Genomic DNA, 25,377 nt, shown 5'->3' on the forward strand with positions numbered 1-25,377 from the left:
TGTAGTTGCTTCATCAATTTTCTATTTTTAGTACCTGTCTCTTACTCATCCTTGAAAATTGGTATTGTAATAATTAAAAGTCATCACTTTTAGGAAAATATTTTTATTGAATCACTATATCATGTTTTAAAATGGAATGAGCCTAAGGTTTGTATCTGATTATTTCCCTGTTTTTATTCTGCAGCCTTTGGAAGTTTATGATAGCTGCTAGTCTGAATTGCCCTGTAAATTGCAGGTATGGATTACAACATTTTGGCCACATCTTCTAACCAATTGTGAAAATTTTAACAGAATCATGCATTTACTTCTGACCTTAAATTTGGCCTGACTATTTAGCTGGTATGTCTGCATATCCATGTTACGTACATATGTTCTTAGTTTTTGAGTGATCTAAATAAGATATGAACAATTGTAATTTTTCTGGTCAACATGATAGTGAAATATTGCTGCTGCCATCTGGTAGAAGGATGGGGAGAAAGAAAAATACTAGAAAGACCATAGATTATCTTTTTCTTCACAAGTGCATGTACTTGTACTATCCTGTACCATCACTGGGGGGTTGCCCCATAGGCTGGGAAAACTACACAAAAATTATGGCATACTTTTCCAAAGAGAAGCAGAATTTTAACAGCATCAGTTCTCCAGTCTAGTTGATGTCATGCCTGTGTTCATGTAAAAGAGAGGGTGTTTCAGATATGTGCTTTAAAGGTCCAAGGGTAGTGAGTGGGTCAGGCAGTTCACGTGGCAACAGTCTTGGTTTATGGTATTTAAAGGATGCATGATGTTAGAGTTCAAAAGCCAAGTAGAAGAAATTATTGTTTTGGCAGTGACTGATAATCTTGACTATTGTAGTTTTATGCCAATAGATTAATATCAAGGAAGTTAAGCAATAGACATACCAATGGCTCTTGCAAGCTACATTGAACAGGATTAAAGTTCTACAGCTGGGCATAACACACAATATGGTCACAGTAACAATTTAGGCTTTGACAAGAGTCCAGCAGTGTTTATGGCACATGATAGAAAGTATTGAATCACATTTGTATAAGACCTGACTAGGCACCTGGGAACACTTCAGTCTATTCACAACCTGTTCTACACAGCTGGGGCTGGCGTCAACCACTCAAACACTCTGAACCAGGTTCAGATACAAAAATCATGGCACAAAGGACATCCAGCAGGTAGGAGACCTGTGAAGTTTCTTGCCTACCGATACAAGAGGTTTCCATAAATTCCCAGGAAGATGGTGCAACTCCTATGGATTACTAAAGAGATACCATAACTAACTTGTGAATTTCCCTGAGCAGAGTGTAGTGAGAGAGTGAGAGAGTAACTGGGGAAACACCATTTGTATTTGTCCTCCTCTTTTTGTTTTCTGAGCATCTGTATATGGTGACTGTTGTGGCTGCTATCCAGGCCAGTGGGTCTTCCTTTGAATAGTGTGGTCATTTGCCATAGTTCTCAAGCTGTTCTGAGGCTGAATTTTAATATGGCCATGTGTCATTATGGATGTCGTTCAGGTTACACTCTGGTGTCCTCCATTGCTTCTCTGTGTTTCCTTCTGCTTGCCTGCAAAGCCACAATTTACTGATGGAGAGGACTCCTGGAGCTATTCTGTGCTCTCCAGTGAGACCAACTGTGTCATGCGTTGGCAGGATTTGCAGGTTTCGCTGGGCAAGCACCTGCAACACTACACTGCAGTGAAGATCACCATTTGAGAGAGATGCTGGCACTTCATAACTTTGTAGAATTCCCTGCATTAAAAGTTACTCGTCAAGGATAGGACAGGTCTGTGTACATGCTGCCGTGTGATGTGCCTTCCTTGGAAACAGATATCTTTAGTTGTGGCTTCAGGATGGGCAAATTAGAAAGGCTGAAAAGAAATCTTTCTTTGAACCCTTGTGTTTCGCAGTGCTCTAACATGGAAGAGATATGTCTGTTTGGTTTGAGCATATATGGTCTTTTCATAGTTTTGGTATCATCCCTCTCTCTAACTCCAGTAAATGCTGTTTCACCATAATTCAAGTGGTTTGCAGATAACTGTTTTTGGGAATTCTTGTCATCATTATTATTAAGGTGAAAGGGGGCTGCTTTTGTCCTACTTAGGAATTGTTTATTAAAAACACAGAGACTGGAACTATTTCTGTAATTATTTTATCAGTGGGATCGTGATGTGTCTAGAAGCAGAGTCCAATGTCCACAAAGAAATTAGTTTAATGGAAAAAGTGTGTCACTTGACCAGGATGCCTGAAAATTATTTGGGAACTCCCAGTACTAAGAAGGATGTGAGGAGGAGATCCACACAGCTGTGCTGAGTCACAGACTTTCCACACAGGCAGTCTGTTCTCACAGTGTTTATTCAGTGTGGCAGGATACTCCCTCGTCCCTTCCCAGTGTCTCACCCTACCTCCCACTGTCTGCACCATCAGGGAAAATCCACAAACACTTTATCATATTCAATACTCTTGATTGGCCCAAAATTGAAGCCTGCCACAGTATTAAAAAAAGCTAATGTTATTGTCAAAATTTATTTTATTATTAATGGTTATAACTTCTTTTTAAGTTTAATGAACAACATAGTGATTATTATAATTCATATTTAGAAAAATATTCTTTTCTTCTGCTCAGCTGAAATTTTTCTAACTTTTAAACTGCAGATACATAATGTGTTTATATCTTGGATGTAATACGTTCTATATACACTGATTATAAAAATGCATAGTCAATGCATATTTAGAAGCAAAATGCTTCTAAAGAAGTAAAGAGCTGTTAGGATTTTCAGGTTATTTGCTGCACGTGCAGAGCAGTCACTTTCACCACTGAAGAAGTGAAAATGCAAGACTGTTAGAGGATAGGAAGGACAGAAAACTTCCATCTGCCTTGCTGCAGGAGGGCCATGTAGGAATGTCATTCTTCCAGATGCCTCTTTGTCCCTGGTTCTGCCCTGACTTCCTTTGGGGTGGCAGAGAGAAGTGAACCCACACAGTTCTGTACACCAACAACCCTTCCTATGTCACCTGAGCACAGCACAGCAGTCCTGAAGCCCACCACAAATGTGGGGCAATTGCTGCAAGGCACAGAATCAGGAAACATTTCCCTTTTCTCCTCTTTCTGCCTAAAACTGTTAAATGTCTTTGGGGGATGCACAGGGAGGAAGCAGGACTTGGATTGCTAATCAGCTCCCACTGCAAGGAGCAAACACTTAATTCCTTCAGGAGGGGTGAAATAGTTTCTTCTGATTCTGTTTCCACTGGATTATACCAGCGTCAGGCAATTTTCAGTACTTTTGTTGCTAGGTGACTATGTGGCGTGAGATGTTTCACCCCACGATGCAGGCATAAGAGCATTCACTGAGAGCCTGTCTTCACCAGCTTCTTGTGAGGGTTAACCTTGGTTTTTTGATAGCCTGTCATTTCCAGTTCTCAGGTGGTGCTGTACTTGGCACAAGCCAGAGACTGTTACAGAGGCTTCACATTCCTGCTTCTGCCAAGGTTCTAGTTCAGTATCCACTGCAAGTCTGGGCTTGGCTTCTGCAGGCACAGTTGCTTTTGAGATTCTCTTTCTCACAGTATCACAGAATGGGTCAGGTTGGAAGGGACACCAGTGGGTCATGTTGTCCAACCTCCCTGCTCTAGCAGAGTCATCCCAGAGCACATTTCACAGGATTGTGTCCAGGTGGTGCTTGAATATCTCCAGAGAAATTCTCCACCACCTCTCTGGTCCAGTTCCTGCACAGTAAAGAAGTTCTTCATGTTCGGGTGGAACTTAGTGCACATAAGTTCCTGCCCATTGCTTCTTGTCCTATTGCCTGGCACTATTTCTGCTGTGCTTAAGGCAGCTAAGCTCACAGTTCTGGCTCTTGATGAGTGAGGAGCTGTTTTCCCCTTTTTTCCTCTTCTCTTCCAACCAAGTATTGCTGCAGCAGGCTGAGGTCAGAGATCTCCTGCCAGTTTCCCTCACTGCTGGGGTAGGTCCCTGATGAACTCACACCCACCAGCTTCCTTTGCTAAATCCAAGTACACATTTTAACTCTGTGTTTATTAATTTTTCATTGAAACAATATGATCTTACCTCTGTATAGTCCTTCAACATTCAAGAAATATCTTTTCGCAAAACAGTATAAAAGGCTGAAGTGTAGGAGCACCAGTACTTGGATTTTAGCTCCTTACAAGTTTAGCTACTCAGTGTATTAGCTATCAGCACTGGGTTTGATGGCAAATTAACTAGGAGTATGGGTGTGGGAATTAAAAAACTCTAAATGTTTCACAAATGTTTGCTCAGTGAAAGGTATATTCCTAGGGCTGCAAACGTTAATTCTGAATATTTAATTCAACATATCACTTGATGCTGGCAGCTTCAACACTAGGCTTATTGCTGTGCATTTTCTGCAAAATGAAGCCTAATGCTTTTCTACCTACCTACCAGTCTGTGGTTCCAGGGACTTGAAATAAAGAAAATGTTGGATTTTCTTCTGCCCAGTGTGTTCAGGCTTGTTTAGACTTTAGCAGAAAAGCTGGTTGGTCTGGTTTTTCTAGGATGGAGTAATAACTGTATTACCTTTCCTGACCTGATGAAAGACAGGGTTTTTTTATAGCACGCAAATTGGGGTATGCTCATGAAAATAATTGAAATATAATTAATTTACCTCTACTAATATTGAAAAATTACATTGAATATATAATCAATATATAAATAAATATTCAGTACTGGTCATAGGAGAATACAATGAAGTATTGCATGAAGATCTGAAGGATTTATGAAAAGTAATTAGGTGGTTCAGGTAAAAACCTGTCCAAAAAGATTAAACTCTTGGTATTTGGCTTCCAATTCCCTGCAAAGAAAGTAGCCTTGTTCCTGCCAGCCTCCCACACTGGGCAGAGCAACAGGAGGCTGCTCCAGTGAGCTTAGACCTTTGGATGAACTGCAGGCAGGGCTGTCCCTGCTGGAACAAACTAGCTTCCTTTGGCCTTAATGGGAGTTACAGATACCCTCTTGTGGAAGATTTGTGTGAGTGGAGCTGGGGGAGAACATGCCTGGCTGTTTCTGCTGTGTAAAAGCCTGACACTAAAGCAGACACTCTGACTGCAAAGACAAAAACCTGCCCCAAAACAGCAGTATGCTTTGGAGTGTCCTTACTGCAGGCAATGAGTTAGGGCCCTCCATGCCTAAGCTGCTGAAAATAAAGGTGCAACCTGTTCCATGCCTGAGAGACATCAGGTTTCTAATCCAGAAGATCCTGATCCTGCTCTATCACTGGATATGGCAAAAACAACCAACCAAAAAAACCTTCTTTCTTGGTCTCAACCTTCTTTTCCCCCTCAAAAAATCTACGAACAAACAGAGAGAAACAGAAGGAAGAGGAACACTGCTCTTTTTTACCCATTACCTTGAGGACTGAGATGTGTAAAAGGAGATTTCTCTTCATCCTAAGCAGCACTCCTGTCACCAAGTTTAAAAGTACTGTAATGTTTGGACATTTTGCATTCTGTTTATTAAGACTGACCTGGCAGGATGTGACCTAACACCACAAAATCTTAAAAAATGTGAAATAAAAATATGAAGGGTCATTCCCTACATTGCTTTCCACATCCTAAATATCTACAGCAATGAAGTAATAATTTAAACATGAGCAAAACTTTACAAAATTATCAGGTTGATCCCTGACAGCAGTGAATTCCCCTATTTTATTACTGACTTTGTAACATAATGGCAAACATGACATCCCAGACAGCACCAGTCTTTTTTAGAGTGCTTGGTCATGGAGCTGTAAAATAATGCTTGCCATTCATTTTAAGTAGTATTTTTTTTTTTCATTTTTGTAGCTTTCTCTTTCTAGATCCCAAACCACTACCATTTACCAGGCAATTAGAAAAAAACCACAGATCTGTTGAAAACTAGGCAGTGGTAACAGTATGTCTGTAGTTGAGTTAAAAAGAAGCTGTGGACAGTCACCACCCAGGTTGATACTATTTTGCAAGTAATAAACATAGGTTTTCATTCATTGTCTGTACTTTTAGCCATTAAAATATATGCAAGTTGTATTTTTAAAGGATTTTTACTTCTGGGAAAGTCAGGACTTTTTTTTTTTTTAATTTTAAACAAAAGCTGGATCCTCACTGTAACTAAGTTCAGCATTAAAACTTTAAGAAAGTATAGTAATTATAATCCTCATAATAAAGGCTCTTGGATGGTAATTATCAGCTCTTCAGGGCAAGGATTGCATAGTAGTTTACTCAGTAGGTGCACTGTTTGCGCTTGGTTTTTCTAGGTGCTATCAAAATATACATTCAACTTACTTTTAAGGTAAAACCCATCCTGAAGAGATGAAATGAGGAGGTAGCCTGGAGTGCTGCCAGTGTGCTCTAATGTCAACACTGAGCTGTTGGCACAGGAGTTCACTGTGCATGAAAGGCAACAAGGATAAATACATCGCTGTCTTTTGTGATTTCTGCTCTCCACCCATGTGTAAGTGTTACACTAAAATGAGTCAGATAAGACTGTGGCATATCTGCCCTTCCACAGGATACTGGATCCCTTCCCCACTGGACAGTGCCAAAAGAAAGGACTGGATGTCTCAGTTCACCTAGTGAGCCTTTACCCAAGAACACTATCTGCATCCTCTGATGATTTTCAGCAGTCAAATGCAACATGATGTGAGCTGGCTGCTGGAAAAGACGACCAGCTTTAGTGAACTCAGGGAAAAAAAAATTAAAACTTTGGATGAGGGGCAGGCAACTCAAGAGGACTATAAAGATTCCAAGAGGATATGCAAAGAGAAAACTGTAACAGACAAGGTACTGCCATAAAATGTTTTTATAAAAAAACATTGATTCCAGAAGATGGTCTAAGGAGAATCCTTTATTAGATGCAGAGCCAAATGGTGACAAAAGAAGAGAAAAAGGCCAAAGTACTTAAGTGCCTTCTGTTCTTCAAAATGAAGCAGAATGAAGCTTGCATAATCCAAGGGGAAATAGTAGGTAACTTGCTGTATGCCTTCTACACAACTCTATGAGGCCAGATGGGATCCAGCCAAGGGTACTGAGGGAGCTGCTGGAATTTCTCACCAAGCCACTTTGCATCATGTATCAGCAGTCCTGGCTAACTGGGGAGGTCCCAGTTGGCTGGAGGCTGGCACAAGAAGGGCTGGAAGGAGGATCCACAGAATGGGCTATGTTCAGTCAGACCTTGGTGCCACGGAAGCTCATAGAGCAGGTCATCCTGAGTATCATCACACATCCAGCATGGATTTGTGAAAGGCGGGTCCTGCTTGGCCAATCTGATCTCCTGTGACAAGGTGACGCACTTAGTGAACAAAGGAAAGGCTGTGTAGGTTTTCTGCATATATTTTTAAAAAGGCTTTGGCCATTTCCCTCTCCATTCTTCCACAGAAATCAGCTGCTCAGGGCTTGGATGGGTGCACTGTTTTCTGGGTCAAAAACCACCTGGATAGTAAAGACCAGAGAGTGGCAGTGGATGGAGTTGCATCTAGCTGGTGGCTGGTCACCAGTGCTGTTCTCCAGGGCTCAGCATTGGAGTAAGTCATGTTTAGTCCCTTCACTGATGATCTGGATGAGGGAATCGAATGCACCCTCAGTTAGTTCAGAGAGGACACCAGTCTAGGTGGAAGTGCTGACCTGCTGGAGGGCAGGAGGGCTCTGCAGAGGGATGTGGACAGGCTGGATCATGGGCTGAGGCCAGTGGTGTGAGGGTCAACAAGCGCCAGGGCTGGGTCCTGCCCTTGGGTCACAGCGGCCCCAGGCAGGGCCACAGGCTGGGACAGAGGGGCTGGAAAGGACCTGGGGGTGCTGGTGACAGTGACTGAACATGAGCCAGGCTGTGCCCAGGGGGCCAAGAAGGCCAATGGCATCCTGGCCTGGATCAGCAATGGTGTGGGCAGCAGGAGCAGGGCAGGGGTTTTCCTCTTATACTTGGCACTCAAATATACTCAAATCTTGTGGTTTTGTTTTTGGGACCCTCACAAAAGGAAAGACATTTAGGTGCTGGAGCGAGTCCAGAGGAGGGGAATGGAGCTGGTGAAGGGTCTGGAGCACAGGTCCTGTGTGGAGCAGCTGAGGGAGCTGGGGTGTGTATTCTGGAGGAGACACCTTATTGCTCTCTACAAATACAAATAGAGTGTGGCATGGTGGCAATCAGTCTTTTCTTCCAAGTAGGAAGTGACAGGACCAGAAGCAATGGCCTCAAGTTGCATCAGGAGAGATTAAATATTTGGAAATGGCTATTCACAAAAAGGGGTGTCAAGCATTGGGCAGGCTGCCCAGGGAAGTGATGGAATCACCATTCCTGGAAGTTTTCATATGTGGATATGGCACTTTGGGACATGGATTAGTGGTGAACTTGGCAATGTTATGTTAACAGCTGGACACAATGGTCTTTAGGGTCATTTCTCATTTAAATTATTCTGTGATAGGCAGTTCTTTTAGTTCTATTTGTAAATTCTCAGATATAAAAGAACAATAATTTGTAATTAGTATTCCTCTTCATAATGGTTTATTATCTCACTGGTTTTGTCATAATGAGTGTAAGATTCCAGTAGATGATAATGGGTAATTTCCATCATGTATGTTTGATATACAAAGCTGAGCTCTGACCTGGAGAGAGGCAGTGCAAGATCTGTGCATTTAAATAGGATGTCTGTCAGAGATGCTAATTGAGTAACCTGAAAAAGCTGCACTTTCGCATATTAAAAGCAGACCTTTAGTAGGTGAAAGGCTCTTCAGTCCTGCCCTAGACTGAAAACAAGGAGAAGAGAATGGGAAATCCCTTGAATGCATAGTGAAAGCTATAGTGAAAGGGTGAAAATCTCATGGTTATTAATCATTGCCGTATCTTAGATCAAAAGATAATTTTTTAATGAACTGGTAGGGGGTGTTTCTATACTGTCAAATTTCTCAGCCCTGCTTAGTTATGAAGTCATAACACAGTGACAAAATGCACAGCAAGAATAGCATGTGGAAGTAATCTGCAAACTGGCTTTTTGTTTGGATGATTATGAAGTTACACTTCCTACCTGGCACACAATTTTACAGTAGCTATTACGGAGAGAGTGTTGCTGACAGTTTTGGCAATTAACTGTGCTGAATCTCACTGAAATTTCTCAGTGTAATAACTTGCCTTTAATTAAAGAAACAGTTATGCTTGATAGAACCAGCTGCTACACCCTACACACAAGCCCATGATACCAAAACCAAGACACATGCAATTTATGTTGGCAGTGACTCCATCAGAAATGGCAGCAACAAAGCCTAAAAGACTTTTCTGGAGAGAACTCTGACTACACCATCACAGTGAACTGCTTGCAACACTCAATAGGATTTTAGAATAAGCAGTAAATGTACTATATACTGAAAGTTGGTTATAAAGCCAGAGTTGTGATAACAGAATGTATTGCCCATGACACAAAACTCTCCAAGAAAACTCTTACAGAAAGGACAGCAATGCTCTCAGTTTGTCTAGATCTATTTGTCTTTACCTTTGTCCCAAAACATTTGTTCAATGGGTTTGAAGAGCTACCATGACTTTTGAGGACTCACTTATGGTATTTCATTTTGTTTACAAAATGAGCTCCAAATGTTTTTCTATGTAGAATTTGTTCCCATTGAACTATACTGAATGATCATCTTTGAAAATGTCATGCTTTTGTTGCATGTGGTCACATTGCTGCAGACTGTAGTTTGTGGTTCACTAGAGAAATCCTGGGTTTAGGCTATGGGGCTAGATGTTATCAGTGTCATTATGAACAGTGATTGAGTCTGTTTTATGGCTCAGAAAACATCTGCTCCTGTATGTGAGAAAGAAAAACAGGAAATGCCTGCTTGAGAATGCTGCTGTCGCAGTGACAGCAATAAATTAAAATAAAGCTTTGATAAGTGACTAATACATACATATATCATGAGGGCAGTGGGCTGTTAGGGTGGATTCCCATCTTGCACCCTCCAGAGTGGCTGTAGCTAGTGCATTAGCAGTGTTTGATACGGTTGCTCTATAACCTCACATGCCTGCAGGTCTAGGCCAGCAGAGAAGACTGTTCCAGTTCATAAACCCAAAGGAAATGGCACCTCTAGCTCCATGGTCCCGCTCTCCTCATACAGGGCCTTCCTCCTACTCCTCCTCTGTTAGAAGCAGAGCAAGTCTGGGCTGTTTGTATATTGCTTATGCAGGAGGAAGAAATGAAAGAATGCTGGAGACAGCTTTTCTTTAGCACCATGGTCAAAAGGTGTTATTCCTCAGTCAACAGAAACTCCAAAATTAGCCTATTCAAGGTCACTAATTTTAGTGGCAAAATTTTAGGCGGGAGAAGCCTGTTTGCTTATTCATTAGGCTAAACATTGTTTCTTTCACCAGAGGCAGCTTAATCTTAGAAGCTGTGCCTGGCTTGTGGCATGAGCAAGACTGGTACCTTGCCTATTAATGAGGACAGCAAAAATTCCTGCCCTGTATATACTAGAAGAATCCCACACTTTGCCCAATACTAGCACACTCAGGCACAGCTTCTCCTGTGCATGGGGCCAGAGGCTAGTCAGGCTCCTGAGCTCCAGAGAAACAGGAGGCAGAGCCTTGCTTGCTGCACATCCTACAGCATGAATGCTGCTGCATGTGAGGCCAGACTGCAGCAGACAGCATCAGATGGAGGTAGGTGGATGTTGATTCATCCTTCCTGCCTCTCCTCCTCCTCGTCAGCTGGGGTGTGCAGCTGTGCTCATGAGAGTTGGCAGGTGGAGGATTGAAGGGCCATGAAGGCCAGGACAGCCAAGCCACAGAGGCACCTGCTGTCACCCCAACAGTTCCCAGGGACCTGGGGGCTTTTGTGCCCACTCTGAGCTTGAGGACATGTTGCTGGGCTGGGTAGATGAAGCACTCATTGTAGCTGCAACTCATCTGCTTGCTCTGCTGGGTGGATTTTACCTTTCTGTGATGGTTTTGAAAATCATGACAATTAAAGAAAATCTGAAATCCCATTTAGATTCCAGTATCGATATCCAGCCACTACAAGTACCTCCCTCCCTTGAGCACCTCAAAAAGTATGCAAAAGTTGAAAAGAAGATACCATCAATATATTTGTAGAGTTTCCTGTATATTCATAAGAGAACTCTAACCTCATCATGTGGGCAATGCTTTTACAGTCCTTAGTTTACCCCCAGTATAAAAAAAGAATAGTCCTGAATGGAGAAGTGGCTTTTTCTTGAGTGACTGTTCTTTGCTCAGTTTGGTTTTTATGTTCTGGTCTGGGAAGGGGGGTGAGGAAGTTAAAAACTAGAACATCTTGTTTCATTAGAGTACAAAGAGGAGATACTGTGATGAAGCAAAGATAAAATACTTTGCTCAAAATAGCAGTTGCTCTTAATGACTGATTTTCGAGTTAGAAAGTATTTTCACTGCTATTACAGATCATGTCAGTACACTAGTACTACCAGTTCATAAAATAAGATAATAAAATACAGATCTGAAAGGTACCCAGAATGGTTTGAAGAACACAAAACACTATCTTTTTTCCCTGCCACAATGTATAAACTGTGGGAACAAAAGATAATATACTTTTATACAAGTCTGTCTCTTAAGCGGTTTTAAGATTTGAAATGTAATTTTGAAAGAATTGTTAGTAATAACATCAGTATCTCTGCTGTAGATATAAATGGTTAGAAACCATTTAATGAAAAAAAGCCACACAGTTAAAATTAAAGTATATGTTCCACCTAGCGACAGAAATGCAACAAGTGCCTCCTCACAAAAACTTTACTGAAGACAACATACAAGTAAAAATAAGGAAAAAAAGGTAAAGCAAGTAAGATATCTATGCTGTATTTCAGAGCATCTGTAAATATATCTGCTCCTTAACAGATTTAAGCATGATTAAGTATTATGATTCAGTATTGTCTTGGACGAGAAACACTCAGTGTGGAGAGAGGTTTCAGTAAACAGGACATAGTAGGAGGTGGCAGTGACAAAATGAATCCTCCCAGAGCTGCATGCCTGTTTCCAATTAAGTGCTGTTCTGTGGGAAAGGAAGTGTTACCATTGGCTTGTGTACCACCATATCCCTTTCTAGCAGGTACACAGGGTCTGAGGGCTCCCCACCCTCTGGAGTATAAATCAGGCAGATGGACCTGGGTGCCTGGCTGAAATAGAGATTTGAAAGGTTTTGATCTTAGGAATACAGCCTGTTTCCTCGACTGCTGACAGTGAATGCTCTTTCCCGTTTGTAAGCAAAAAAATTGTGTTATTGAAACACGTATCTGAAGGGGGGAGAAAAGAGCATTATTGATACAGTCTTACACCTGGCCAGAGTGTATGGAGCCCCGTGATGATATATCAGTCTGAGGGCTGACCTTCAACCTCCCAGAGTGGCTTAATAAAATTGCCAGAGGGCTCTTTGGGTGTGTGTTGTAAAGCGAAGGGTTTAATAAAATAGAAAATAACAATACAGAAACAAAAGAACAAAAGCTGTACTCAGATGCCAGAGAAGCATCTGACACCTAACTAGACTCCTCAAGAAGCACCTGAGCACCTCTGTGCTCTTTCTTAAGTATCTTCCTTAAGGTAAAGGAGGAATAATTTGGCTTGCTGCCAGTAGAAACAGCTACAGGTTTTGAGAAACATTTCCAAAGCCCAATATGTGCTCTTATCTTGTCACAGAGCTAACCACAGTGAGAGGGACACAAAAAGTTCTGGTGCCTTTCCATAAAAGTCAGGGGTGTAACAAAACCCCCTTTTCCTTATTTGGAAACATCTGTTCAGATGTGGGGGTGCATTCCTACACATTATAGTGAGCCAAAAGTGATAACATTTTTGGAGGTAATCTGGCTCTGAAAGTCTATTCAATTATTTTCCATTTCTGTGGTCTCTTCTGAGGATAAGAAAACAAACATAAAAACTTACCACAAATTGCTGGCTCTAGTACATAACACTGTGGCACAAAAAAACCCAACCAACCAAACAAACAAAAAATTCCTAACACAAAACCAAATAATCCAAAGGCAAAGACTGTGAGTTTCTCAGGTCTACTAAGGAATGAAGAATTTGACTCAAAGTCATTCATTTTTATTTTAGTGAGGGAACAGCAGGACAGATTTTTATTTTTTGAAGTAGGTTGACTTTATCAACTCTGACTTTGATGGAGTTATGTTGTATGCAATGCATTTGGTGACATGTTTTAAATGTCAGACCCTGCTTTTGAAGAGAGAAACTTTTTTAGAGGCTACAGGCACCACTACTGTAAGGCTGGTAGCACAAAGATAAGACAAATTATTTCCCAAAACTTTGCTGGACCTTTTTATAGGTTCTGTCTAAAATAAAGCCACTTACTTTCCCAACAAAAATCCAGTATTTTTTTCACCTTGCCAAGTACCCATAGTGGTGGAAAGAGCTAATCAGTATTTTACAATTCAGCATGATGCTCAGATCTGGTTTCTAGTGGTCCCCACCCTGACAAGTCAAATTACTACAGCTATATCTAGTTATTTTAATGCTCTCTAGTGTTGATTTGGATTATAGCATGTTACTTGTTCACCCTCTCCAGCTGTATTATCAATGACTAAACTATTTCTAAAGCACTTGCAAAACGTAATAAAAAAGCATTTATTTGGGTCATTAATTTTAAACATGTTACATTCATTTTGGTTTTTTTTAAATGTAAGATTCATTTTACAATTAATTTTACAATTTTTAATTGTAAGATTAAACTGTGATCAGATCAAAAAATATGAAAATTATTTTTTTAAAAGGCCGTATTCAGGGATTTATTTTAATATTGCACCCAGCATGTTAGACCCTTCTCATTCTTCACCCAGCTCTTGGAGATCTCCAATGCAAAGCCATAACTGGTGATCTACTAGCTGGCTTGTACTTTCTTTCCATTTCTGGAGCCTGTCGGAAGTGGGGAGAGATCCAGTGACCTGATGCAATTTTCCTGGTGCATAACACTGTTAACAAACTTTGCAGCCACGCTCACATTTCTGGCTAGGGTTCACCTAAATAGGGAAGTAGAGCTCACAGCCAGCAGACTATTATTTTGTCTGCAGTCAGGCTGCAGGTGGCAGGCTGTAAGGCAGGTGCATGCTCAGCATTGCCTGATGCAACACTTCTACTTGCATCTAGATTTCTTCTCTAGTGAGAATACAATCCATTCTCTAGTGAGAATCCCTGCAAAATCCTTGCCATGCTAAATTAAGCAAATCCTCCCATGTGAAATTAGTTATACCAGTGACAGCTGGTATATGAGGTGTTCTACCAGCAGAAACCATGTTGATTACAAATCTTGCCTCCACCAATATTGCTGCAACATGCAGCTGGCATAACTGGAAATTAACAAGCTTCCTTATGCATATATAGCACCTGACACATCCTTGTCTCCAAATGTTGTATAGCACAAGAAAATTATGCATCTTATCTCTGACATCATGGGGAAAAAATGAAGGAAAGACTGAAGAGCAGAACGTATGATTCATATACATGAATGGTTTCACTTCTCTTGTCAGATATTTACTGCTTCCTCTTCCCCCTGAAACAAGCTGCTAATTTGCTTTCCCAGCTAGCAGTGCAAGATGCAGTAAGCATGAAGGTATGGTTAGGTTTTCCTACTAATTTAAGCATGTCAGTCTAAATTGCAGTACTTTCCTGGTTCAGTTTCTTCAAAAAGCTACCGCATCCTCCTTTGCTGCATGGCCATGTTCAGTAGTTCATAGAAGCATCAGTTCATAGAATGGCTTGGATTGGAAAGGACGTTACAGATCATCCAGTTCCAACCCCCTGCTGTGGGTAGATATTCCTTCCATTAGACCAGGTTGCTCAGAGCCCCATCCAACCTTGTCTTGAACACTTTCAAGGATGGAGCATCCAGAACTTCTCTGGGCAACTCATTTCAGTTCCTCACCATCCTATCAGTAAATTTCTTTCTAAATATAATTTAAATATACTCACCTTCAATTTAAAGCCATTACCCAATATCCTATCCCTGAAGATCCTGATAAGTCTCCCTGTCTTTCTTATCAACTTCCTTCAGGTACTGAAAGGCAGCAGGGATGTCACCCCAGAGCCCTCTCCAGGCTGAACAACCCCAGCTCTCTTAGCCTGTCCTCACAGGAGAGGGGCTCCATTCCTCTGATCCTCTTCAGAGCCTTCCTCTGAACCTGGGATAAAAAGCACTCCCCCAGTCTGTAACTCCAGGAAACACCAGAGGCAATTCTTTTCAACCAGTAAGAAGCAGATGTCCATAGTTTCTACGTGGATTTGGATTTTGTTGAAAAACAAGACAATCCCTAATGTGATATTAAACAAAATGAGAATGTAACTTGAGTGTGTCCATTTGTGGGGTCTTAGGTTTGCAAACTACATATACATGTATTTTTATCACTCATATACTTAAAAATGGCAAAACCTTGAGAACAAAAATCTAGAGGAACCCTGGTAATGCAATACTTACTCCCGCTTAAATCCATTTAGGAACAGACACAAACCAACAGGAGATTGTGGTTAGAAAGTCCCTCACTGTCACACTGTATGCAGAAAGGTGAAGTCTCACATCACTTGTGCTGGATTGAAGACAACTTTTTTCCACTGCTGTACTTCTTGACAGATTTCTGTGGCAAATCCTATAAACAAATTCCTACTTAATTTGATTTTATTTGATTTAAATTTTTACTTAATTTGATTTGATTTAATGTACAGTCCCATTACCTACATGCTTGTTTCTAAAACTGAATTTCTGTTATTCTTGCTTTACTGTTCTTTGTAGCAAAAGACTGCTCCACAGAACAAAGTTAGCTATTAGTTAGCTGGATACCACAGCCATTTCAGTAGATATGGACATGGTGTAAAATGTGGAAAATGTCCATGCTAGCAGGGATAAAGGATATTTTCAAGTCCTAAATATATGCATGATGACTAACGATGTGCAAGAAAATACATTTGGGAACTGTATAACAAGATGATGAATGGAGCTTTTCCAGTGTATTTTTTGGAGACATTGATTTGTTGTAAAACAACATCTCACAAATTTTTGTGAAACTAATTGTCAAATATACCACATTCCTAACCAAAATGCCTAGCGTATGCTAATGGTAGGAACACCAAAAATAAGCTAGCTCCAGCTGCTGGAAAGTATCTCCCATGTAACACATTGCACGAAGCAATACCTAGGTTTTGGTTCCTCACATTCCCAAACCGTAAGATTGTTTTGAAGTGGCATATGTAAAAACATGAAATTAACTATGTCAGTGTTCCAAGATTTGAAATAATGTTAAGGAAATAAGTTAATAGATAATTATAGAAAAAATGACATATGGGAGAAAAAATAATACCTGGAAAGATACTTTTACTTTTTTTTTTCTGGAACAACTGGATGGATGGAGTGATTCCATATGTATTTATGGAATTAGTATATGTATTTATTATTTATTCAACCAGATAGATACAGTTCAAAATACTAAAATGGGATTTCTACAATAAACTGGACAGTACAAAGCATTTGTCTGAAAAAACTTTATTTGAAAACCACTCAACAACTATTATTAAGAAATTATTTTTCCCCTCTACATTAACCTATTTACATATACTATACAAATCTTTTATATATATATATATGTATATATATATCTATCTCTATGCACAAACAAATACAGAGTTTTGAGTTATGTAGTACTATATTGGATACATAAAGCTATGTATCATACAACAACTTGGTTTAAGGTTTTGCATCTCTTGGATATAACAATCTTCTTTTTGTTGGCAACTGTGTAAAAATTAAACAATTAAAAGACATGTTATCTCAATGCATTGCTAGTAATTTTCTATAGACACTGTTATTCACATTAGTAGTCAGTGTAGCCCTTCTGCTACTAGTGGTAGACATCAACTGGCCACTGCTGTTACTACTGTTAGGATCAAAAGTCTTTTTACAATTGAAGAGGCTGAAAAATTGTCTCTGATACTGGGAAGAAGCATAATAGTAAATAAAGGGGTCAATGCAGCAGCTAATGCTGCTGATAGAAACACAGAGTAGATAGGCAAAGTAGAGATATTCTAAGCTGTTATCATATGAAAAATGGATATAATGAATTAAGAGGATAACATTTGTTGGTCCAAAGCAAATAACAAAAACAGAAAAAACAGCCACACACAAGAGCAAGGCACGCGTCTTCTTGTTTTGCTTTGCAACCATGGTGGAAGAACTAAGGCAGCGAATGATACATACGTAACAGACAGTAGAAATTATAAATGGCACTATAAAAAACACAGAAGAGAAGACAGAGAAGAAGTGGAGGTAATAGCCGTGAAGTTCGGACTCTCTCAGCACATCGTGGCAAGTCGTTATGTTCAGCCTGGGTATTTCCATTGTTTGCTCTCGTAGGAGGAAAGGTATAACTCCAATTATTGCTACAAGCCAGATGATGAAACAAACCAGCGAGGCACGAGGCAGCGTACGCCAGCCCAGGGACTGCATGGGGTACACCACTGCCAGGAAGCGATCGAAGCTGATGCTCGTCATGAGCATTACTGAGCAGTACATGTTGCAGAAGAAGGCAGCAGTGATGAAACGGCACATCTGAGGCCCAAAAAACCAGTCGTTTCCAGAAAAGTGATAAACAATCTTAAATGGAAGCACGCTTACAAAGAGAACGTCTGCTAGGGCCAAATTCAGCATGTATATTACAGCTGGCTTCTCAATTTTCATCTTTTTTAGAAACACGAGTATGGCTGTAATGTTCAGAGGGAGGCTCAGCACAAGCACTAGGGTGTAAACTGAAGGGACAAAACGAGTCAGCCACGGACTGGTGAGGTATCTAGCTGTTTGAACTGACATCACTTGTTCACGTAGGAATGATCCAGTGTGATTGGTGGCTCCTGATCCGATTTCCAAGTCATTTTCAGTATCACCGTCAATAGGTATAAGATCAGCATCTGGACTGGAAGAATAACGTATGGAAAAGCTTCTGATGCCTGGTTTGCTGCTATTATTTGGAAAGCCTGAAAAGTAAGAAAGCATTAAGATTAATAAGGCAATATTTAGGTGGTATGGGGAAGTGAAAACATCTTTAAAGAAGGAAAGTTCAGATTACATTAAATAAACAAAATAATAAAGTTGGTTTCTGGTTCAACACACAGGTTGCTCACAGGTCTGCTGTTTTATTTTAGCTCCTCCTGCTACAAATTTGGGTAAGATGTCCTCCTTTGTCTCCTATCTCTTAGCTTGAAAGATTTTATTAGTAGTGATTCTAGCTATATTAATATATGATTCATACATATGATTCAGCAAAGTTGTTTGTAGAGAGATATATTTTTTTAAGACTGTCATTTTCAGTTTTGGCTTAAGCTGCTTTGGCATAGAATAATTCAAGTGTACTGTGGGTGGACAGAAGTGAGAAAGTTACAACTACCTGAATAACCAATCACCTGTTTGGCTGTTGATCCTTTGTTGAACCCTAGAAAATTAAATTTTAAAAGATGGTGACTTAGCTCTGATCTGTGAGCTAAAAGTACATGGTAATGATTCACCTGTGTAAGATGCTGCTTGTTAGAAGCAATTTATTTGTTCTACAGTAATTGAAACCAGTGTTTTTAACCAAAACATCTGAAGGAGCCAGATGGCAAAGAGTGGCTGCAGCTTTAAGCAGCTAGTTACTTCCCTTTGTGCACAGGCAGTGAGAGAAGGGCCCTACCCGGCATGGATTTTGTGACAATCACTCTTGAATGTGGGGGGAGACCAAAGGACTGGTAAGGCAATTTGGTGATTTTATTTTGAGCAGCTGTGCTTTATGTACCTTGCTGTGTCACAGCAGCATTCTAGGGGCAGAGACACAAAAGGGAAGTGTTTGAGAGAATAGTTTTCATATGCAAAGTGACTAGACTGCAGCCTCTCTGGTCGGAAAAAAAGACGATGGGAGCTTGTTACAGAGACAGTATTAGGAAGGATGTAGTTTGAAGCAGAAATGACAGAAGTACATGAGATTTGGTGATTGCACAGAAGGGCACTAAACGCATTTATAAAAGGGTCTATTCTGTATTTTTAAAGAGAACAGGAACAACAGGCAGAACCATAAAACCCTAATCTATAACACTTCTTTGTAAATTTAATCCAAGCAGTTGGATGGCTCAAAGAGTTGGCTCCTAGCTTGGCAGTTAAGTTGCAGCACAAGTCCTTTTGTATGACAATTCTAACTTCAGACTGTGGCTGACATTGAAGAGTTAGGAGATTTTCTGTATTTAATGTTCACTGCAATAGAAATATGTCACAAATAACACCACTGGTCTTCATCTCTTCTGGGAGGATTATAACCATACTTGAATGAACACCCCTCCCTTCCCAGATTTCTTACACCCAGAAGCTTGTCTCCATGGTAAAGACATCAGTAAAAGTGAGGAAAAATCTGTCAACTGTACCTATTATATCTCCAGCACACACAAGTTTTATGAATTTATGACTTTGAATTCTATGAGTATTTATTTCCAAACTGGAAGGTTACTGAAAGATAAGACAATGATAATTTTAGTCCCCCGAAGGTCGACATGTTCTTCTTGCGTTCTCCACCACTGTAGAACAGTGTGGAGAACCAAACAAAGAGGTGACATGGTTTCTTGTGAGGAATGCATGTGTTTGGGAACACAAGATATGAACAGACTTGAAAAGAGAGAGGGTAAAGCCTGGAGTTAGGAACTATGTTGCCAAAATTACCACTGCATGACATTGTAACTGAGGCACCAGCACCTCTCTCATCCCAGTATCCCTGAACTTTGAAGGACCTGAGCTATGCTGCAGTTTCACACTTTTGAGAACTAGCAAGCCAACCAAATCAGAGCCACTGACCTTTAATGACTGAGGTTAAATCTCTGAGTGTGGATGGCCTGAGTGCTAGCCTGACCCACTTCTCATTACTAACTCCTAACTGAGAACAGTATAAAAATATGCTGCAAGGAAAAAAATGCTACGATTGGGACAAGTACTTTTACTCACTACCAGCCATTGTCTTAGCTATTGCTTATAGTTAATTGAACATTGCTAATAATTTTAATTATATTGTAAATCCTTTGTAAACACCTTGTTTATGAGTTTATTACATGAAAGGATTTAGAGTCACTTTTACTCCATTACAGAAATTTTCTCAGAATAGAATTGTATTACAATGAATTTGTACAAAAAATAGTACAAAAAACTTATAAATAATTTAAGTTTAGTTAAAATTCTCTGGAATAATAATTTTATTTGGCGAAAACTATGTGTTCTTTGTATAGTAGAGGCTTTCTAAGTTCAGAGTTGAACTCAACTTCCATTCTGTCAACATCACCTCCATGATGACTCCTGTTCTCAATCCATGTCCCCATCCTAAACTTAGACCACATAAGGTACTGCTTGCAAGCCAGGTTTGTGGAAAAAGGTAATGAAGCATCACACTTGCTATTTTTGTGCCACTAGATAATATAAAGAGTGGTGACTTAAACTTTCTTGTTGAAACTAAATTTAATTTGAAAGCTTGACAGCCATGTATCAGTTCTTATCCTTTACCAAGCTGCTTGTATGACACAGTGTCTGCATAATTCTAGAAAAAACAATATGCACTCCATACTTTCTGAAACAGAAAGGAAGACAGATACTGTCCCAAGATTTTGTATTCCTTCTGTGTCAGTGTTTATATGAAAAAAAGCTGAATATAGAGATTTATTCACAGAAAGGAATAGGATGAAATCATGTCATGTTATTTCAAAGGATTGTAATGAACCTTCATAGCAAACAAAAATATCAGTGGGGGAAAGTGCATTACACTTAAACTGGATTAGTACAAGACTGCCAATATACAGTAGCTCTACAGAAAGGTTTTTGAAACTACTGCTAGCTACAGCTACACCAAAATGTGTGAAATTATTCTTCCTAGCTGTTTTCAAGCTATAGATATCATTTATCTAAACCAGATTTCACTATGGCTTAATTTTTTTTTAATAATTTGAATAATCTGCTAGGAAAACTGAAGTAAAGCTTGTATAATGATCACAAATGTTCAAAGGGTCATCTTATTTTTTGAGGCTGTCATCCAGTCCTTTTGGAAGAAGTCAAAGCATGGAAGTTTTATCCTTGTGGTGTGTGTAGTCAGGTCACTGAATGATAAGCAGTCTTTTCTGTGCCTCCAACAAGTACTTCAAAATGCAAAAATCCCAGAGAATCAGCACAACACTCAAGTTGCCCGAAGTCTTCTTTTAGTCCCTGTGTTTTTTTCATCAGTTCTTCAACAAGGACATAGAGGAAATACAGAAAGCTCAGCAAGTCTGTGATGGTTTAATTTTAACAATCCACAGTGTGCTATTTTCCATCAAGTATTATATATTGTTCATCTCACAATCAGTATATACCCATGCTGCTTACTTGGACATTTTAAAAAATAGAGATATATTGTAATTTCTTTTCATGTCTATTTTCATATGCAAGGAAATACACTGCATACCACTCTGTTGAAAGAATTAGAGAGCAAAAAATACAACAGTTTTGACCAACCTTAAAAAGCACTCTTGAGCTCCAGAAGAAACTTCAAAAATATTTCTGTAGGCCCATAAATATGGACAGGATGTTACAAACCAGCAGACTTCATACCCCAAGGGATATCTTTGAGATGTGAGAGACTAAAGAATGGGCTCCTACACAAGCCAAACACAAGCCAATTAAATATTTCCGTATGTGCTGCTGGACAACCATTAACACTGATTTCTGGGCATCACTGGTGACAGCTGCATATAACAGCTGCTTATAACAAATGGCATTCTTTTATCTCCCCATTGTATAACCCGAAGTGATAAGCATCTAGAATCTAAATTACTCAGTGGCCCATAAATTAGGCATGTGAAGGCAGACTGTGAAGTGCATGCCAGATACATTAATGAACAAAATAAGACACAATCTTGTAGGAGTGATGACAGGTATTTGCTTTCATAAAAATAAAACTGGATTGTTTATGAGTTCACATCTCCATTTATACAGAATTTATTATGAGATTACACAACTGATGTAGTAGTAATCTGAACACATTGTCTTGAACTACTGTTTTCTTGCCAGTGGGTGTCTGCTCCTTTTTGCTCTCCCTTCTCATCTCTTTAACTACATAGGCTGACTTCAAACAGTAACATCTCTCTATCTTGCCAGTATTGTCCCAAGGCAGGTAAGTCCTGGCAAGTTCAGACCTTAGGCACCTCAACAGCACCTGGTCAGATAATCTGTGGGCACTTAACACCAACCTACCCCCAAACCAGTGCTTTTTTACCTGCCCAGAGGAACAGCACAGGTCAGTAATGTGGTAACTGTGCATAGTGAAGGATGAGGGAAAAGCAGCAGAGAAGCTGCAGGTCAAGGCCAGAGCAGGTATCAGGATACAATAGTGCATGGGAAATGGGAACAAAGTACATTGTGGCAGAAACAAGGAAGGTAATCTAGGACAGTGGGGAAATTTTATTATTACAGTGGAAGTGAGCACAAGAAGAGCAGAAGACATATTCAGAAGATTGGGTTTTGTTAGTTCTGTTTATGCATGAAGTAACTGGAAGAATAGCACCCAACGGTGAAATCTTTTTCTTAGCATTAACATGTATAGTTTGTCTTTTACACCACCAACTCCTTCTCTTAAGAAGATATTTTCATTCTACTTTCCATATGAACATGATTTTGACAGCTTCATTCCCCTTTGCTGATGTGCCAAATTTCATTCCCCCTTGCTGATGTGCCAAAAAAATTTATTTCCCCTCTCTGATGCTTCCCTCCCAGCAAAGTTAGGAACACTAAGTCTATCCCCTTTCAGTTTGGCTCAGCAGTCAAAGTGTGCTATGCTCTGAAATTTCCTCTTAGCTGCTCCTTTTAAGTACGTAGGACATGAGGCTTTACTGCAGGCCATCTCATGGGACTAGGTTACTTCTTAGTCCCAGGACAGCAGCACTATCACCACTAGCTGATTGAAAAAAATCTTAAACTGAATCAAACAAAACAGTACTAGGAAAAAAAACCCTGTGCTAAATGCACAATCCTTTGTACTGCTGTACCTCTACCATAAAGTGTGAGGTTACATGGATAAATGTCTTCTCTCACCTTCCCTTACCTCAGCAGCCTCATCATCTAACAAGCTCTGAGTGGGATGGATCCACGGGCTGACCAGTTAGGGTACTGATGTTGCTACTAGTGAATAGCCATGAAATAACCGTGAAAGTCATCTATCCACTCGGATATTCCGAACTGTTTTTGCGCTGGCACATCATCCGAAGTTTGCACCGCCTAGAAATTCAGCTGGCACTCCCTCTTCTTACGTTGTTAATAGAACGCTGAGAGAATCCCGCAGCAGGTCTCGCCCATCTGGTCCCTTCCACCGCCACCTGCTACTTCCCGCCCGCCTCCCGGGCTCCGCCGTCACCCCGAGCCATCCCTCACCGCCGCCAAGAGCCTCTCCTCGCCGCTGCCATGAGCACAAAGAGCCGAGCAAAACTCGGCCCCAGCTCGCCCTAAAACCTCCCAAAGGGCGGCCCACGCCCCGGCTACGTGCGGGCACAGCTGCCGTGTGCCCGGACGCTTTGTGATTATCCCCCGGTTCTCGGGACACGCCGGGCCCCATCCCCGCGGACCCACCTGGCCGGGGCGGCGGGCAGCAGAGCAGCGCCAGGGCGCACAGCAGCGCCCGGGGCCGCATGGCCGCGCGTTCCTTCCTCCCCGAGCTCCGTCCGTCCGTCAGTCCGTCTGTCCGTCAGGCAGTCCGTCCGTCAGGCAGTCCGTCCGTCCGTGCGGGGCAGCGCGGGGCTGGCCCACAGAAGGCTGGAGCTGGCCAAGAGCCCGCACCGCGACTTCCTCCGGCCGCAGGGGCTCGGCGGCACGGGCAGGGGAGGGGAGAGCCGGGGGAGGAAGGGGAGGAGGAGGAGGAGGAGGAGAAGGCTCAGGGGCAGCGCCGCCGCCCTCATGGGACTCACAGCCCGGCCAGCAGCCCCTGCCCCCGGACGGGACACGGGAAGCGGTGGCGGGCAGGGGCGGGGTGAGAGGTCCGGAGCGCCGGAACAAAAGGTTATACTCAAGGAATTCTAAGCTGCGTTTGGCAAATTTGCAGTCCGAATGCCTCACGGGAGCAGTTCCAAAGCCAGATGAAATGCCTGCATTACTCACAGCTGAAAGATCACGCTGATTCAGAAAAGCCCCTTACAGTTGATGTACTTCGTATAAAGGAGATGTCCAAGCTTGCTTGTGTAGCATGTGTTCAGTAAACTGAGCGCTCTGCAGGCACAGGGCAACCCAAAAGTGATTCATTGACTGGCTTTGCAGCCCTGTCTGCTGTTCCGAAATCCCCAAGACAGTAATGCCACTCCCCAGTCCAGTGGCATGTGCCATGGACAAACTTCGGAAAGCTTCTGCAGTCCTTTAGAGATGCTCATGAATCCAGAACTGGTTGAAGTGAAACCTACCTGGAGGTTGTATAGGAAAATATTTTGGTAATTTTGCAGCTATTATTTAGATGCTTTGCTTTAAAACCATCTCACTGTTCTTTAAGTGCTTTGTATTTATTAAGCCTGTAAGACAGAGAAGCCTTAAAGTGGGCACTCTGGCTTGCTAGGGTGTGCTATCCATGCCTCAGCTGTATATCCTTCTGTTTACAGCAATACAGACAAAAAAAGGGAAGAAGGGGAAGGCTAATTTGAACTTGCTTATATGCATGAAGTGCTTTTATTACTGCAGAAGCACTGACCTTTTTTTAATGGAGAATAAAAACAATGGAAAACAAACTTCTCTAATCATAAATACTGGTTCCCAGTAAGTTCTCTGTCTCTGTGGTGTTCCTCTCACAGTGCTACCACTCGTTATAACATGGTTGAAGCTGACTCCATCTGTATAGAGCAAAAATAAGTACAAGTTTTACAGCTGGCCAGCCTTTCTGCAGCTCTATCATTCCACATGCTCTAGGGAACCTAGAAAAAATGCCTTATACTCAATTGAACTATTCATCTGTTTAGAAAATTTCTTAATCAGAGGTAATTATTTCATCTGGGAAGAAAAAGTGAAGCTATTGGTGATGTTTGTGGTCTCACAGTTCCATAAACATACACAAAGGTTGTTCTTACAACTTTCTAAACTCAAAATAGAGCTGAACTACAACAGGTAATTGCAAAAATTACTCACATTCTCAAAAAAGCATACATTGACAGTATTTTTTCTTTCATTTCAAGAAGCCTTAACCAGTGGACCAATAAATTAGTTTGTGAAACATATGAAGAGAAATTCAGATTGAACCTCCAGGAAGTATTCTAGTCACAGACATTAGAAACAGTCATAGGGCTATGCCCTTTCATCTTTGTAACCTAGTTATTATAAATAGAGCAAGTGAATAAAACCCATGCTTGTTAAATTTTATGTCTGCATATGAA

The 25,377-nt window shown here is 40.9% G+C and overlaps 1 protein-coding gene across 1 annotated transcript; it reads right to left on the minus strand.

Moving 5' to 3' along the window:
* Positions 1–16,479: 16,479 nt before the first annotated feature.
* F2R (coagulation factor II thrombin receptor) lies at positions 16,480–23,905 on the minus strand. Its single transcript, XM_066338522.1, has 2 exons — positions 23,600–23,905; positions 16,480–17,979 (listed from the first exon to the last, which is right to left on the minus strand). Exons 1-2 carry the CDS (start codon positions 23,658–23,660, stop codon positions 16,781–16,783), a joined length of 1,260 nt encoding a protein of 419 aa, XP_066194619.1. The 5' UTR covers positions 23,661–23,905; the 3' UTR covers positions 16,480–16,780.
* Between the last annotated feature and the right edge of the window lie 1,472 nt (positions 23,906–25,377).

Source organism: Sylvia atricapilla, chromosome Z (assembly GCF_009819655.1).
Source record: "Sylvia atricapilla isolate bSylAtr1 chromosome Z, bSylAtr1.pri, whole genome shotgun sequence".
Classification (NCBI taxonomy): Eukaryota; Metazoa; Chordata; class Aves; order Passeriformes; family Sylviidae; genus Sylvia; species Sylvia atricapilla.